We start from the raw sequence: 19,020 nt of genomic DNA, 5'->3' as shown, positions 1-19,020 counted from the left end.
TAGCCATATTTGTTTTGCTGTGAAACAAAGGTTTCATTGAATTGTTAGTTTGTCATTATGGGACTAAAATGAAGATACACCACTGAATCCTGTTTCAGGTACATGACAATGAAAACTGCAGGCATTCAACTGTTCCCTAAATACTATTGGGGAGAACCATGAATCCACACAGTTCACCTAAGCATGTGGCTTGATAAAGGTCACAGTATCTACAAAATAAGATAATTACAGATTAAGAAATCTGTGAATGTATTTTTGTAATCTTAGACTTGTCATTTTCATCAATATTCCTCAACCCTTTTTATTTTTCCCAATAACACTTCCCGAAGGCAAATAAATTCAATTATTACATAGGAAATAAAACAAAACAAAAAACCCCTACAGTTTTAAAATAGCCTTATTTATAAAGAAAGCACATATTTCAGTGCACTAAGCCTTACCTTGGCCCTCTTGTTTCACAGGTTACATGCTCCACATGTCTGATACTTGTGTGTTGGGTGGTCTTGTACTAACCCATAGCTGCTCCAGCACATAATTGTGTGATATGAAGGAATGCAGAAAACAGGGGAAGCATTGTCACTGAGTCAGCTGCACGAAGAAGTAACGTGTGTGAATGTACAGTATAGGGAAATCTATGAAAGATCCAGTCTATTTCTCCCAAAAGACTCTGTTCCAAGATACAAGGAGAATTCAGTCCTTGTTGGCAGACCTCCATGTCAGTTTGAAAGCAGTAAAAAACGACAAGACAGGCTTCTCAATGTCTTTACTTTTAATACTTAAGTAACTTTAACATTTTCTTATTTTATTCTGTCTTAAAGACCAAGAAAGGGATATCAATTTCCACTGGCTTGTTTGCGCATAGTTTTTGTACTTGTATGTAATTAAGAATGAACTAGCAATGAATTCAACCATTCATGATAAGCCTGTATCTGTTCTAGTAACATTTTAAGGAAAGGCCATCTATCTTTGAACGGACTAGATGACTTTACAACATATTACATCAGGAAGGGCAGAGAATCCCAGCAGATGATGCATATGTATAAAAATGAGTGTTATTAAATAATGCACACTTTTAATATGGAGAAATTAGGTAATTTCCCCACTCCTCCCACAAATATTCAATCTTAATATCTGTGTAATGAAACAACACAGATAGTGTTATCCATCCTGGTACTAATGGATAATGCCAGTTATGACAGGTTCATTGTTTACTTTAACAGGTAATTTGTGGACCGGAATCATTTAATTGTTCTGAGTACATAATTACATGTCAGCAATTTCCAATTTAATTAGAATGTACAAATCTGAAGATTAAGGGAATTTTTGAATTATTAATCATTTTTCCACTAGGAAATCTTGTTGCTCTGCAGGAGATTTGTCCAGTGTACAACTATACGTATTTTTTTCCTTCTCGTTCACAGACAGACAATTTTCCCGCAGAGCCCAATTACATGGGCAGCAGGCAGCAGTTTGTTCAAAGGTAAGGCCTATTAAATAACTTTCTCGGCTTCCCCATTTGCATTCCTGTCAAAATTGCTTTGCAAGAGACTACACTCCAGGTTTAAACTGGTAGAGACAACACTTTCTCCTCTTTTTCTTTATATGTATTTCAGTAGCTCCACGTTTAAGGACCCAGAAAGAGCCAGCCTGAGAGACAGTGGGCACGGGGACAGTGATCAGGCTGACAGTGACCAAGACACTAACAAAGGCTCCTGCTGTGACATGTCTGTTAGGGAGGCACTCAAGATGAAAACTACTTCAACTAAAAGTCAACCACTTGAACAAGGTGAGTGATGTCTTCCGGTGCTTACCAAGTGTAAAGCTTAAGTCATCTGCATAAACCTAGCAATGTTGTTTGTCACAGTGGACTAGAATGCTGATAATATATCAGAGAAAGCCCACAGTGACCCTAGACAACAAAGCTTTTCCTTATCACAGCCAGAATGGATAGTGCCCTTGGAGCAGCTTAAAAGTGGAACTTGACTCTACACACTAGGTTCTCGTTATATGGATGTTTCCTAACCTTGCCTAATTTGGGTTTCACTAGCAAGGACAATTTTGCACGCAGAAGCTGAATATTTAGGAACATTAAGCTATCATTTATATTCCTAACATTGGAAAACAATTTTAGATGTAAAAACTTGGTACAGATTTTATACTTCTTATCCATGTTGTTTTGTTTTTAGCTTTGATTGTAGTTTCTAAGTTGGTTTTCAAGGATGTGATTACAGCTGAGACTTGGTCACTATAGATTGGCATCTTTATGTTCTCAGAGTTAGCAAATAAACATAAACTTGTTAACACTGATATAGATGCAAAAGGAATATAAGATACTATTGTCAGGACATTTGGCATAACTTCATACTAATGTTTTGATGTTTTAGTTATTTCAGTCACTATGAGACATTTGCTAATGATTCCTTCATAGACAACTGAGATTATCTCCTGTGTAAGACAACGAAGAGATTTTAATGTTGTTTTAAATGAGATGAAAATACATGTCTCATAAATCAAATTTTAGAAAGATATGCTAATTACATATTAGTCTTCAGATTATTGACAGTATTTATGCATGATTTAGATAAACTATTGTAGATTCCTTCTAGTGAGAGACCACACTTAAACTAATGGCATATAGCTTCTAGATCAATTAGTAATCGTTCTTCCAAATACGATTTTGTGTGTATTGCAGTATTATTTTAGGGACTTTTCAAATAATAATGAGACTTCAGTATAAACATTCATTCACCTACATTTCAAAACGTCTATGCCTACTTATTTAGAGACATTTAAAAAAGGAAATGTATAGTCAGTGTAGAGTAATAAATATTCATTCACTTTATTGTATTTAAGAATGACCTCCTAATTGTTTGCTTAAATAGTAAGGTTTAGACGAATGGCAATTTCTATATATTTACCATAACAGCATGGTGGGTGGTGAAACAACTCTGTCTTAAGACTTATTCTCAAAAGAAGCAAATAGAATACTTCTTTACTATGCACACTTCCTAAAGCCTTGGGTGATTACTTGGAGAACCCTAAATGGTTATGGTAGAGTGTGGCTCTATAATTTACATAAACCTTTTAGGCACATTTTACTACTGGATTTCCTTATGTGAGTACATGGCACAACTGTCCCATGTGTTGGTGTGACAAATTAGGAAACAAAAATATAACACTATAAATATCATTTATAAGGGGATACACAATAGATGAAGTTCTTATGGGTTGTGACATCTTTATAAGGCATTTTTAAATAGTAAGTATAAAAAATACCACAGCAAACACTGCAAGCATTAATGCTGATTCCATTCTATCCTTTAAGCCATAACAGTACATATTTGGTATGATTTCTCCTGTAGAAAAAGAAATTTCAATCTAATTATGCCTGAAAATATAAATTATAGTAAAATACTATGTCTTCAACTTCTATATCAAAAGATAACCTTAGGAAAGTGACTGTCATTTTTGAAAAACAGTACAAGTAATCATATATTTCAATTACTGTTACTCATGAAGTAATTGCTAATACAAGAGTGAGCTTTCCGATAATAGTGTCTCTTTTAAAGTTAATAATTTGGACACATTGCTATGAAATACACAGAAAGGTTCCTATGAAATGGAAACATAGACTTAGGAGAGCTATGATTTATTCAGGAAAGAACACTGGTTTCCATTTTTAAAAATGTTAAGTTTAGCTATATCATTCCCTTTATTTGTAAATCGATTTAGTTATTTTATTTATTACTTTAGTAAATATCCATTTTACTATGTAATAAAGGAATGCTGAATGTTAGAAACATCTGAATGGATGGTGCTGAGTGCTGCCTTCATTTTCTTGCATGTAACTAGTGTACTTGATTTTTCTCTTTTTTTCTCATCTCTCTCATCTCAATCTACCTTATCTGTCTTATGTGCATGTCTGTTTTTCTTTCTGATTATCTAGATTCAGAGAGCAGAATGAGAATTTACTAGGTTCTTACTACTGAATATAAACAATGGAAAATTTATCACAAATTTATTTAATTTAACCTGAAATATCTAAGAAAATTTCTCCCTTTATCTGACATTAGAAAGTAAAGCTTAGCAGAATCTATTAACTTGTTTAAGAGGCTAAAGTCTAATAGTAGGAATATATATGAGCAAAACATGGGCATTTTCTAGAAAACTTTGTCTCTTTGTGGATTTGTTCTTATGGCCATTTTGATTGATGTTGGTTGCTTTGAAGAGATATGAAGCCGCTATGAATGAGTATGTTGATGTTTGCTGAGGCAGGGAAAGAAATCAAACACCTGGTATGCACTGATTGAGCATGAGATACCCACTTTACTTCATTAAGTATTATCCATTTAATCTTATCAATTTATTTTTATAGCATTTACAACAGCTAAGTGTTATTGCTCTCACATTTAATGGTTGTATGTGCTTTTAATGCATGCCAGTTGTAAACAGTGAAGGCAATAATTGAAGAAAAACAGTATAGGACACTAAAAGTATGATTTCAGAATCTACCTTATAATCTGGGTTTCATACAATTTAAATGGTGAGAGGTTTACTCATAAGAAATTGAAAATGTTGAGCAAGTATATTACTATTTTCTTGGACAAAATATTCTGCTAATTTTTTTGAAAGCATCATGATAAACTTCATTAAACACGTGTAGAAGAAAACTTACTTTACTGATGATGACATTCATGTCTAAATAATGATCTCATTTAGGGTTCAAATATTAAATTCTAATTTCCAGTACACCCAGAAATTTCTAAAGAAAATTAGAATATAAATTAAATAAAAACTAATTATCCCATTTGTCTTAGAAATTTTGTGATAATACTTTATGTGGTTTGTTAAAAATCAGCACCATATTGTATTTTATATTTTTGTGTCATTTCCTTTGGGTTGTGTTCCTGTTTAAAAGATTTCTCTTTAGAAAAATAATGTTTCATTTCTTAACTATAGCATTTCAAATTATACATTAAAAAAATTCCAACAACCTTATTCAGACTTTCAGTGAAAATAATGATTTTCTTTTGGAGAAGATGACTTAGACATCTTGAAATTTTCTTTTATTAATTTTTTATATGTTTGTTTTTTGAGATCGGGTTTTTCTGTGGCTTTGGAGGCTGTCCTGGAACTAGCTATTGTAGACAAGGCTGGCCTTGAACTCATAGAGATCTGCCTGCCTCTGCATCCTGAGTTCTGGGACTAAAGACATGCACCACCAATGCCCAGCCTTCTTTTATTAATTTAAGGCTACTTTTCCTCTCCATTTTGGGGGAGTTGGGTTTTGATTTCTTTCATTTGTTCTGCTCCTTGTATGTGGGTCTGTATTTTTGCTGTCGTCAGCTTAATAATACCAAATACAGAACACTAGTATGCATTGCCCATTATGTTTTGCAAAGAATACTTGAAAGGATTCAGCAGCTAATTGAAGGTGTGATGTATGTTACTGCAGCTGATGATAGCTTTAAGGATTTTATGTTAATATAACTTCCAAGAGAAATAAGCTATTTTTATTGTGTTAAAAAATTCTTAAAGAATGTACTTAAGTTCTCCTTATTTTGAATGAATTTTGCACCCTCCTTTTGCATTTGTAAAATATATTCCCATGTGCCCCTTTCGACTTTTATCGAGTAATATAGGTACATAAAAGTGTGAATACATAAAGAGATGACAGAACAATATAATTAGATATCATACAAAACAAGATAGCACAAGTTTAATAGTGCATCTTTTTAGTAAAAAAACTAAACATTTTATAATTTCCAATAAACCATTTTTATGAAGAAGTGCAAGAAATTGAACAAGATATTATTTTTCTTTCATTGACTAACATTTTAGTGTAAAAATGTCTTGCATCAAATGCCAATAAAATACATACAATGCTGTTTTTTTTATAAAGACAAACCTATATGATTTCATTAACAACAAATCCCTTTCAAGAGCTTTTAAAACAAATTTAGATTTATGGTTCAGAATACTAGTCACACTTTAACTTTTCTAAAGAATTTTTTTACTTTTGGATTTCCATCCATTAGAAGTCCTATAAGAGAATTCAGTGTTAATAATAATGTTATCATTCCAAATGATTTATAAGTACTACCTAAAAGAGAGTCATTTTGTTTGATGTCAAAATGGTTATTGGATGACTTCCCAAACACTTGCCAGTCACTTGCTTGCCTAATGAAAGTTTTGAATTTTCCAAAGATGAGCAATACTTATGATCTTTGCATGACTCACTGACAGATACCAAGTCAGTATAAGCTAGTAGAATAAAATTTTGTCTTGCAATTTTATTGACATCGTGCAACAGAGGTGGCTGGTTCCACATTATAGCATCTACAGCCTTGTTGATAGGAGGAGTCCATTTGGCTGTGCCAGCTTTCCAGTAATTCTTCTGCTTCTTGGTTGCTGTTAGGTTGAATATTTTTTTTCTCACAGCTATATTATACAGGTTTGTCCTGATATATAGACATTCTATCCTCTCTCTACTTATAGAGATCCTGTCTACCTTTGCTGTCGTGTATTAAGATAGAATTCCCACTAGAATCCTTGATCAAAATCCAATTATTACAATTTCACAGAGATTAAAAATGTTAAATGCCTTCATTTGCTACAATTAATTCAACTGTCTAAGCTAAATTGTGTCGACAATTCCTAAAGAATATTCTAAAAACTTCAGAAAGTAAAGTTAGTGTTTGTCATCTGCTTCAATCAGTATTTGAATTTTCCTTGTGGGCTATATAATCAAAGTACACTAAAGCTCAACTTGTCCTTTTTTCTGTTGTTGTTGTTTTTTGTTTTGTTTTTTTTGTTTTTGTTTTTGTTTTTTTTTTATTTCCCAGTATCCTGGAGCCTGTTCTCCATTCTATCAAACCATCTACCTATTCTCCCGAATATGACTGTATTTCCACTGTATTGATAATTATGCCCAAGAAGAAGACAATTTAGGAAGACTTTAAGAACTTGTCCTTTGCTGTAGAGGGACAGTGAGGGAAGCTGGAGTAGAAAAAAGAGATGGAGTTTAGCCTCTTGCTCACAGAATTTAAACTCAGATTTCGGTAGATCATTGGAACACAGCATTAGGATTGGAACCCACATTTGATCTACTTTGAAATTTCTCTTTACCGAGGCAATTCAGTCAGGGCCAACAATCCTGCAATTTCAAACGTTATGTGTTCTAGTGTGCATTACAGTTTCTGTAGTTCTGACTCACAGTGAGACCCTTTCTTCTTCCTATCTCTTCCCATGTGTGCAGAAGCAAATCAGCTTCCATACAGCATGAAGAGATGAGGCTCTAGTTCATCTTCTTAGAAGCCCCTTTGCCAGTCTATGATGCTATTTTAAAGAAAATAATGGTGCTGTAAGCTCATTAACAATAAAGTTACCTTAGGAAGGAAACTGAAAAGAATTGTATTATAGGAAGAGTGAAAACAAGACGTTGAAGATTTAATGCTAGGAAAAAGTCACGCACAAAATTTCAGACATTACTTCCTCTCAATTCACGTAAGTGACATTTTAAAATGTGTATTATTTTTCAACACTTGCAAGAACTTCGTACTTATGTGAGATATTTCTGAAATAATTTCTATACTCCAGCATATTGGTATTAGTAGCCACACACTACTTGGCTTCTCTCTATGGATTTTAGCATTCACTGGACACCTGATCTTCTGTTTTGTAAAAGAAAAGAAAAAAAAAAGAAAGAAGAAAAAGGAAAACCATTCTTCATACTGTGAACATTACAGTTCTAGCTGTGTTGTAGTTCAACTAACGAAGTTTTAGTGCATCCTGTCTCTTCACTGAAGGCATCTGTTGCTACTATCCAGCAGCTGATAACACACAGATTTTACTCTCTCATATTTTTTACTTACTCTAAACACTCCTGTGAAGAGTGGAATGATCCATGATAAGTTCAGTATCGTTTTGTGATTTTTCCTTTAATACGTAAAATGACATTTCCTAAAATATCCACTCACAATTTTAATCCACTACTTCTCCAATCTACTGCTTTAGAATGATTACACTCTTCAAACACCTCAGCAAATGCAAAGATTTACTTTATACATGTTTTTAAAAAACAATCTTTTACTAATAATCAGTATTTTTGAAATTAAGATCATGTCTTTAAACCACAAACATTCAGGATAAATTTTACCTTATCTGTCAATTAAGTAGAAATAAACTAAATTTGATAATTTAATACACCTAAAACTGCCACCCTCCAATTTGTCACTTTGATAACATGGCTCCTGTATAGAAGTTTCTGATTTTTTTATTTAACTTTTTTATTTAATTTATTACTTTACATGTCGATCCCAGTTCCCTCTCCCTCCTTCTCTCCCTCTCTCCCTTCCTTCCTCTTAACCTCTCTCCCCCCTCACATGCACCCTGACCACCCTCCCCTCCCATCACCCCGACCCCAATTCCACATGTAGTGCAATGCCATCCAGGTGGGGTCATGTAGATCTGTCAGGTCATTTGAAGTAGGGACTAGGACTTCTCTCCTGTCTCTAGGTTAAGGCAGTATCCCTCCATGGGGGATGTGTTCACAAGGTCTTTTTGTGCACCAGGAAGTTTCTGATTTTTAATAAAAGTGATATTATCAGTCATTACGATTAGGAGAAAGCTGACATATGACCCTGCTTTTTATAAGAAGGCAGATTCTCTAGTAACCTGGAAGTAGCAGAGGTGACAGTTTTTTCAGTTTTATAAGTTTGTAGGCTGCATTCTTTCTATTCTACACTGTCCTTTTATTAACACACAACTGAAACTTCAGTTCCCAATAGGCACATCGGATCTCTGTAGGATGTTCTACTTCTTATGAATCTGAAGAATTAAGTAGTGAACTCTTACAACTTGGTTGTGGATGCTAGAACATATATTGTATGAAGCTTCCAAAGGGTAATGAAATATATTGTGGTAGATGTAGTCATGGATAATACTGTACTATTTCTCACCGAACACTAGAAGTGTGTGCATTTGTTACTGTGCACAGACTTTATACTTTTCCCAGATTTTGGTCCATGACAGAAAGGGTCACAGAGGAATGATGGATGTAGAGGAATTTTCATGCACTTGTTTGCTCACTCATTCTATTAGCAAAGCATCACTTTGTTAACGGCTACAAAGATGTATTAAGATCCACACTGGATCCTCAAGATGTTTCATTTTTGAAGAGAATTTGGCATATAAACTATGATATCAGAGCAGTGTCATTTATTTCCACATGAATAATGTAATTTGGGAGGAAAATCCAGCCCAGATTAAAGACCCTGAAGATTTTTGGAGAAGAAGGCATTTGAGAAAATCCTTCTGTTAACCTGGCAGAGTGAAGTTGCAGGAAGGGAGGTGACAGGACACTCCTAGAAGCACAGATGAAATCAAGCAATGTGTGAGAAGTTGCTTTTAGGAGCAGGTGGGTAGGGAAGTGTGAGTAGGGATGGCAGATGTGAGGCTGGGGAGGTGGCTGGAAGCCCAGTGAAGTGACACATGATGGAGGACTGCTGGATTATCAGGAGGTAACACTTCAAACTTTTATTTTAGAGAGGTTCATTTTTTTCTCATGATGTCTTGGGAGACAGGGATACAGCTGGGATGGGAGGGAAAAGACAGTCTGAGCAGTGAAGAAGTAGAAACAGTGAACACAGTGAAAGATTTTTGTGCCTGTGTTGGAGCCATAACAAATTATTACTTTTTTGTGTGTGTGACTTAAGAGCACTATACAGCAAACAATTCTGTGCTAATTTCCTCCAAATGATCAATTCTTATTTTAATATAAATGAGTGAATGGTCATTAGATGAGACTATCATTCAGAGACTCAACAGTGCCACATAAAAATATGAAAATAAATAAACAAAACTATCAGGCACTATAGACATACTTTCTGTAGCAGGAAGGTAGTTTAAACTCAGTACATTGTTTAAGCTTAAGAGTATGACATCTTGACTTCATCAGGCAATGACAGAGGTTGCTAAAGTGGATAAGAAAGGGTGAATTTACAGGGAAAGTGCTGGCATTGTACATGTTGGTTTAGTAGCATTTGAGACCCTGACACATAGTTATCAGTGCGAGCATCTAAAAATGTCATTGGGTAATCAGAGAGGTTGAGACAAACAAACAGGTAGTCATTTGTATAGCTTATATTTAAACCCAGTTAAATTGATAAGATTTTTGTTGGAAAAGAAACATGGACAAGATTAGAATCTACAGAAGTCAATATTTTAAATTTGAGAAGACATAGAATCCAATAATCATCTTCCTAAGTAAGGAAATGATTATATGTGTTCTGAATGACTCCAACATCTGGGGACAGCTACTCAAATTATTTAAGTATAGACTAGATGTTCAGGATTTGACAACTAAATACAATTCATAGTCAAGTTAAATCAGTACATTCATCAGGCAATGCTGTTTTGTTCTAAAATAAAATGATCCTGATAAGGTTGTATTTTATGTCTCACAAACTAAACCTGAACCCAGTTTGAAATGTATGATTTAGCATCCCTGGCCTAATGAGAACCAATTATGCTTTCTTGAAGAAGGGGCAATCTTGGAAATACTACATTCTGAAAGTTTAGCATCTCTATTTGTTGTGTGCACTATGTATCCAGAACTACTCTAGTTGCTATGTTGACTTCTTGTGTACAATTTTGAGTGTCTGGTTTATGTCAATCACTGTTCCAAACAGTAAGCATGGAGGAAATGAAGCAAATACTCCGGTTCACACAGAAACTTGTTTCCTGTGAAGATATTTATGTGTGAATTCTCTGACAATGTGGAACCTCTAGTCTATTGATAAAAACAGACAATTCAGTACTCAACAGAATGTAATAAATAAGGATTGCAAATTGTGGATTGTAAGGCTTGCAAAAAGGGGAACAGTACACTAACAATTTAACAATTATTTAATATAATACAAACATGATAAAATTTGGGCTAAACCTTAATACAGGAACACGACTAAGAGGTAATATAAACTCTACAAATAACATAAACATTCTTTAGGTATGCAAAGTATGTCCAACCTTGAGGGATAATAAACAGTTTAATTTATTTAAAGGAGAATGGGCAGGAAGAAGGAATTATCAGTCACATCAGGAAGTAAAAGGTCACTAAGGAAAGGGGGGTGAATGGGTAGGAAGCCACATTGTCATAGTAGCTAAAAATAGTAAGGAAGAAACAATGTGAGGCACTAGGAAACTCCTGCAAAATAAGGCCCGAAGAGCAGTTTTCCCCTGAAAAGTGACAGGTCACATTTGATTTCCATAATAGCAGCACAAAAGAATTTTAAAAATAAATAAACAAGCAAAAATAAATAAATAAGAGATGCTTCAGTAGTGTGTACCATGAAACTGTGGCCAGAAATCAGAGACAGAATGTCTGCCCTTTTGCAAAGATAGCAAATATCAGGTGAGGCCAGTCTTGGTGGTGGGGAAACAGTGTATACAGAAAGGGAACTAGAAAAGAAAATCCCATGGTGGAAAATACTTGGATTATTCAGAGTGAGTGAAACTGTATGTAATGATGTGAGAACTCTAATTAGAAGGACACATATGAAGCTCTGGATTAGAGAAAAAATACACCTTGAAACTCATTCGCCTTTCATTTTTTCAGTCTCTTAGAAAAACTTAAAAGTTGATAACATGATATATTTTATAATTCCCAGAATAAGGTAGTTTTTGGAAATGAGACTTTTTCATAACTGTTAAAATGATGTATTCCCTCTACATATTATTAAACATTGAAACCACACCCTGTGGCAACATCCTAACTAAAATACAGTTGTCTGTAGTGAAAGTTCAAATACACTAAATGAGGTGAGTAAGTAATAGAAATACTAATTTTAGTCAGTTTTCATCTCACTAGAATATTTTTGCTTTTGTAGTGAATTTGTGTGTAATATACATAGTCTTTTCTTCTTTAAATTCTTGATAATATGTTATAATGGTGAGCACTGTACTATCAGTATATTGAAATATCGTCCTCCCCAAAGGACTTATTATAGACATTGCCCTGTGAAACCAAATTAAACTATAGAGTTGAGAAATTTGAGATCAGCATCGGACTTAATAAGGGAAAAATAATCTGTTACTTTGTAATAGTTTTAATATGATCAAGATCTTTCTCTAGTAGGTGTAAGACAGTATTGACCTTCAAAATGGTTTAGCTGTGGGATCATTGTAGGAATTACAGTCTAGAAACAATAACACACACTGAAAGTACTTTTTTAAACAAGATATAGATTTTATGGGAATTGGTGTGCCTCCTTTGGATTTTTCTTTTCTTTGAGGTTTGAAAATTCATACAGGAGGAAGACATCATTGCTATTTTTTGGGCCTGGGTCCTGAGTCATTTCCTTCCTATCTTAATTGTTTTGCTTGTTTATTACTTACTATACAAGACTTTTTAGAGTGTTGAACTTTTACTCCTATATGTTAACATTCATTATTTAAAGAATTAAGAGCTAATGGCAAAAAAGCCCTAGAGAACTTTAATGTATTATACAGAACAATTCCAGAAGACATATAAATATTATTTAATACTGCTAACAGCATAAATTAGATTGAATCTTAAGGAAATGTCAACCAGATTTTTAAGGTGGTTTCATGAGGTTATATGTGAAATTAATTCATGGTCTATCTAATAATCTTTAAATGGTATATTAACATAGTACATAATGCTATAGAATTCATGTAGATGATATTCTGATAAAGTTGTATTTTCATATATATGTATGTGTGTATACACACACAAATGTAAATAAAAAAGGAACTTCTCTAGAAAAGAATAGAGAATATATTTAGAAAAATAGATGGACTTTTAGTAGCATCTTGAATGTGGAGTGTGACTATGAAATAAAAAGTTAGTTGACTATTTTCAAATGACTATCTTCAAAGAGAGATTTGGCAAATGATAGTATAGCCGAGGAATGGCAAGAAAAGCAGACACATTTTCACTGAACTGCAGAGTGTAGTGATAGCTTAGAGCAAAACAGTTGTAATCTTATTGCAGGGACACTTCATTGCCTCATTTTAGAATATAAGCCTGATTTTATTAAGTAGTTAAAACATTTATTTTGAGGTTTTAGTCTTAGAACTGATCTGTTGATAAACCGGAACTTGTTTAACAAGAAAAAGAGTCATGTGGCCAAAGAGACAACACAAAACCTTGCAAAAGTGAAGAGCTATCAATAATTCTTTTAGTTTTTAAACTTTAGTTGTGGTATACAAGTGTTTCCTTTTGAACAATCAGGATAACTCCAAGAAATAAAAAATAACCCAATATCATATATTGGTTGATATTATTATAGTGTTGCTGATCCTCAGAGTTGATTTTTTTTTTCCTTTTTATTTCCTCCCACAACACAAATGATGCCTCCACCTTCTACTTCTTGACTTTAAGAAAGCATATAACACTATGCCCACCTAGGCACTTAAATACAGTTTTAATGAAAGCTTTTAAGGATTATATGTGCATGGCATTTTAAACTTTATTAGATATCGTAGGCTAGTAATAACAGGTAATTTAAAAAGAAAAAAATCAGATGAGATCAAACATGGTACAAATAAACGTTGAGAGCCCATTCTACATAGAGGAATACTCTCTCAGTAGACATACAGGGAAGAGCCTAGGACCTGCTCAAAATTATATGACAGACTTTGAAGATTCCCCCATGGAAGGCTTTACCCTCCCTGTGGAGCAGAAAGGGGATGGGGTAAGGGTTGGGGTTGAGGCAGTGGAGGAGCGGTGGAAGTGGGAACTGGCATTGACATGTAAAACAAGATTATTTGTAATGTAAGTAAATAAGGAAAAAAATCAAAACAAAACATATATATGGAGCATGTGCTGTGAAATACTTCACAAACTACCTGTAAATCAATGTGCTCTGCAGATGTGCCTGCAAAGGTGCTTTGCAGACTAAAGCTCCAAGAACAAAGGAGCCTGGCCTGAGTCATTGTCCTTAGACAGCAAAGCCTCAGTTCTTCTCCAATAGGAGGACTTCATATTTTCTTTTTTCCTAGTTACTTATTTACCAATTTCAATAATAACTTGAAAGGGCCATTTGCAAGTCAATAAGAGTAGTAATTCTAAGTGAAAAATAGGCTGTGGCACTTTAAAAAGAATCACAATTGATTTCTTTCTGCCAACATATGCAGATTTATGAAGGGTATTTTCATTTCATCTATAGTCATCTGATTTAATTCTGGCCATCATTATCATCACCACCATTATCATTATTACTATTAAATTACTTAGTATACTACAAAGTACAAGGTTTCATGTCCCCAGTTTTTGCTTGATCCCCTATTTGTATGCACTGTCTTCACATGCAGAACCTCTCAGATTTACATGGATGATTCTTCTAATTTGAAGGCAATAAATATTGTTTTAAAAATACCAAATACCAAATTTATTAGGTTTTTGTCAGTAGTGGTAATATTAAGACTACTAAACTACTTATAAATCTGTTATATAAATGATATTTTGTAAATAATAAACTCAGGAAATGGGAGAATGAAGCAGTGGGATTTGCATGTCAAGTTCTAACATGGGCTACATCCACAGATATGGTCTCAAAAATGAAATAAAAAAGCAACAATATTAAAAAATAAACAGAAAATTAGAAAGTAAAGGCAAATTTTTCTAACCATGGCCCAAAGAATCAGAGTGATGATCAAATTTTGAGACTGTTTTCATGATTTTGTCAGGCATTTGAATAGTGTTGTTTGGCAAAAATAATACACACAGAACATTAGTGATTCAATAGGAATCTGTAAGAGAAATGAGAATGTAAAAATATTCAAAATCTATTTCACTGAAGCATGTGCTTGCCTGTAACTAATGTAACTGGACATCCTCAGACCATAATGGCTTATTTTACATTTGAGTGTCTACAAAGGAACACATAAAATATATTCAAAACATGTATAGAATATATGCTATAAAGTATATACAAAAAAAAAAAAAAAAAAAACAAAGTAGAAATTTGACCCATTCTCAAGAACATTTGATTGAACTGATACTGAAAAGAGAAGGCAAATTAGCAAGAAAAAACTCATCCCGTTAGTTACCAAGACAGAAAACCCCCAGGGTCTGGTAAGTGTGTCATGGGACTCATATTATTAGGACTTCATATTCCTAGACCAAGAAGACATATTAACAATAAAATAACCAGATTTTTGGTAGCCATATTGGAGTGTTTATTTATTTGTTATAAATACTATTGATACAGCTTATCCTGTATATATATACATATATATATATAATATATACATACATACTTATTTTAAAAGTGATCAGTTTGTGTACATCCTTCTAGAGCAAGATAGGGGTGGAGAAAATAATGGTGTAAAAGTATATGATTTGCCATAATGGTGAACATCACTAAGAAACAGAATAGTCAGAAATTCTTCAATTAGTGAATAGTTCCCAAAGAGAAGGCTAAGTGTACCGTTTTAGGTCATGATGTGAGATCCCCTTGAGTTAACGGAGAATATGTACTTTAAATAAAAATGTTAAAAACCACCTCTCCAGAAGCCAGAGTTTTTCTGCCTTCTTCCTCAGAATTTACTGAGGAACAGCAGCACTACCTGTGAGAATTCCCTTTGGTAGTATATTGAGATTTTTAAAAGTTAGAAAGCTAAGCATTCCAAACTCCAGTGACTTTAGTTTTTTTTTTTTTTAATGATTGATTATTGAGCATATTCCATGTCTTATGTGTAATATTTTTATATATTTAAATTTGTCATTAAACTTCAAATGTGAATACTCTTTAAAGGACTTATACATTTATGATTAGCTAACATTCACAGAAGAGAATTGTGTCAAATACATTGTGATGTTCATCGACTGTGTTTCACAACACTGGAAACTTGTTCCTGAAGCTACATAATGTAAAAACAAATATATAACAATGGATTTTCACATAAACCTCCTGGCGTGAGACTATTCAAATACATTATTTATCATCTTAATTATTTTGCACTCACATGTTAATATTTTATTAAACACCATTTTATAAATAAAGTTTTAAAAAGGAAAAAAAAACAGCTCTCAGAAAGCTTTAGGCAAGCAAATTATTTTGTGCTATGAGTACTTGTTATGCTTTTTACAGAGAGAATTTAGTACTTCCCTTAATTAGTTTTAGAAATGTTGGGTTGTAAATATAATATATGCTTTCAATTCAGTAAATTTCTTACTTATCCTTCCCTAATTTGTTTTAAAACTCAGTACATTTGTTAGTGTTTTCATTTTCTGAGCAGATAGCACTTGTTTTCTTCAGAGGAAACAGAGATTTGTCTGATGTCAGTTCAATGATGTCAAACCACTCAAATTCACTTTAATAATGCAACAATGTCATTAATACTACCTTGGGGGTATTTATCTGCATCATGAATAATTTTAACAAGAAGTCAGATTATCACATGCTTTGATTCAATGTCACAATGAAAGTCAACTTGAGTCAGTTTTGTGTCATTTCATAAATCTTTATGATTGTCAAATATAAATTGATAGCAGTTAATATACATTATTTACATAGGAAGCTAGTTTGTTTTTTTCATGCTATTAGTATTTTATTTAATGGGGTTTGTGTTTTTGAATACATTAGTTGTTTAAATATTGAAAAAGAGAAAAATATCTAGAAAAAATTATATTGTGTTTGAAGACAAAATATTCTCATTTTTCAATTCATTGGGTTAATTTCTTCACTAGCTTTTCAAGTGTAATTTTCAATGAGGGTTCCACAGCTATTTTTTCAACTAACAGGTTACAAGGCACTATTCATAAAAATCTCTGCATTTTTTCTGCTCATTTTCCCAGTTTGTATTTTTGATATTTGAAGCACTGTTAGAACATAGTATTGGTTTCACAGTGTGTTAGTGGTACACACAAACCTTTAAAATATAAAACACACAGAAACAAAACACTTAAACCTACTGTATGAATGTCAGTGAATGATGAAATTTGATAATAAACAAAGAGTAGGATAATCAGTGAGTAGGGGATGTTCTGAGTGATTAGGTGAATGCTATACTTTTTCTATCATATCTCATTTTTTCTGCAAATATAAAATTATTCCAAAATAAAAGTTATATTGAACACTTTATTATAGCAAAATACATTGAAACCAAATTACTTAGATCCTTGTTTTTAACTTAGTACTCTAAACATTTTAATAATCAATAGACCATTCTTGAAAATCTGCAAACACAAAATTAAAGAAGTTACCACGTATGAAGATGCTTTTTTTTTAATGACTGCACAAATAAATTTAGGAGGCAAATGTCTTATAAAAGTATCATTTTAAGACAAAAGTTTTCATATAAACTGATGCAGATGAGAAGTTATATGGTAGTTATTTTAAATAGGAAGACATACACTAGAAACCCACTAAATAACTAACAAAGGTGAAGGTGTACAGAGGGATAGGGGAGAGTTCTTGAAAGTGATTGAGAAGTCTTTCAAGGTGTGGGCTCCTGTCTCAGAAAATTAACAATCACTGAAGCCAGAAAGCCACTGACATCAAGATCCTTTTTCTTGAAATGAGGAATGAACTTGACAGGGAAAGTGAGTTTTTAGGAGTCTATTATAGGTTCACAGGTTAGAGATTCAAGTAAAGCAAGTAGAACCCTTGTATAACAAGAATGAGTACCATCCTTTTATGGTACCTTGCTGTCTCTATTCAGGAGTTACTGAGGTTTTAATGGTTTGGACAAGGTGTGGAAGGTTCTTGTCAATTCAGCTGTCCCATCCAGGAGCATGTGTCACATGCTTTAGCTTCATTCACACCATCATGAGATTTTCCAGACAACTGTGCTCTTTGCTTTCACACAGAAGACTGATAGCAAGACACCAGAATTGGAGCCAGAACAACAAAACACTTCTAACATTTCTGGTTTCCAGCCAGTACAAAACCAAGGACATATCCAGATTTTGACTTATGACAAGAATCAGAACTGCTCATTCTAGAGGTCACTGTCACTAAAACTGCCTCTCCAATTTTTATCTCTGGTTCTCATCAACAATATGTGACAAGCCTTTGGTTATGAAGTTATAGGAGAAAAGTGTCTGGATAATTTAGAGAGGAAATTTGGGACATGATGAACTCAATTTGGAATTGAGAAATAGCATATTATCTTCAGCTTAGAATATACAGTCCCTGATTGGTTCAAACAAGATAGGCTAAAAGAAGATACATTTAGATGTTCAAGGCTAAGAAGGAAAGCTTTACTTACTCCACGAATGTTCTGTGATTACACAATTTAAAACTTCAGAAGTGATCAAAGGATTCCTGGAACTTTGGACCTGGCTGCCACTTTTTCAGTCTTTCTGTTATAGTGATGGAACAATTATTTAAAACAGCATTTTATTATGAATGTATAATGAACCACATCAGCTCAATGGTAGGCTATAGTTCTATCAGAAACTTCTCTCATACCTATAAAACACTAGTTTTTACAATAATGTAAAGTAGGATATGTTTAAAGTTTGAGTTGATGGGAGACAATGGAGTTCTAGGGAATCAACTTTCATTTTACGTTCATTTGCAGAATAACTTTTTATTAAATGCAATTTTGGCTTTTGCAGTTTATAAGTGGAAAATGAATTGCTTCTGAAACTTTTACAGGAGGTTAAATGGTGGTAATGTTGAAATTAGGAAGCGACCAATAAAGTACCAGTACTGGCTTCAGAGAGGGAGTTAATGCTATTTGCATGTCTGGAACAATTCAATAAATGGGGATTTGAAATATTTTAATTAGGAGTTCCTGATAAATGAAACAGTTCCAGGGACAGTTCACTTTATTAAACTGGAGGAGATACTTGACAACATCAATTTTCATTTTTATTCCTTTAATTGATGAATAAAAAGTGCTCATACATAGGAAGTACCTTACAATGCATGTTCAAGAATAAGCATGTTAATTATCTGTCTCCTCAGACAGTTATTGGTATTTGTGAATGTGTGGTAATTCCGTGGCTCTTGTTACAGATTTTATGAAACATGTAGTGGATTG

The 19,020-nt window shown here is 33.3% G+C and overlaps 1 protein-coding gene across 6 annotated transcripts in view; it reads left to right on the top strand.

The window, feature by feature from the left end:
* Pcdh17 (protocadherin 17) overlaps positions 1 to 19,020 on the top strand; it is an 86,350-nt gene that overhangs the window by 29,768 nt on the left and 37,562 nt on the right. For 4 of the 6 annotated variants that reach the window (XM_051195318.1, XM_051195317.1, XM_051195316.1 and 1 more), the window contains 2 exons: positions 1,422 to 1,480; positions 1,614 to 1,786. In XM_051195318.1, the coding sequence (XP_051051275.1) occupies positions 1,422 to 1,480; positions 1,614 to 1,786 (232 nt within the window). The remainder of the gene's footprint in view (positions 1 to 1,421; positions 1,481 to 1,613; positions 1,787 to 19,020) is intronic. The other 2 variants (XM_051195319.1, XM_051195314.1) reach the window with 1 other exon arrangement.

Source organism: Phodopus roborovskii, unplaced genomic scaffold, assembly GCF_943737965.1.
Source record: "Phodopus roborovskii unplaced genomic scaffold, PHOROB, whole genome shotgun sequence".
In the NCBI taxonomy this organism is placed as follows: domain Eukaryota; kingdom Metazoa; phylum Chordata; class Mammalia; order Rodentia; family Cricetidae; genus Phodopus; species Phodopus roborovskii.
The sequence above is the reverse complement of the archived record's forward strand: the minus strand, read 5'-3'. Positions and strand labels throughout refer to the sequence as shown.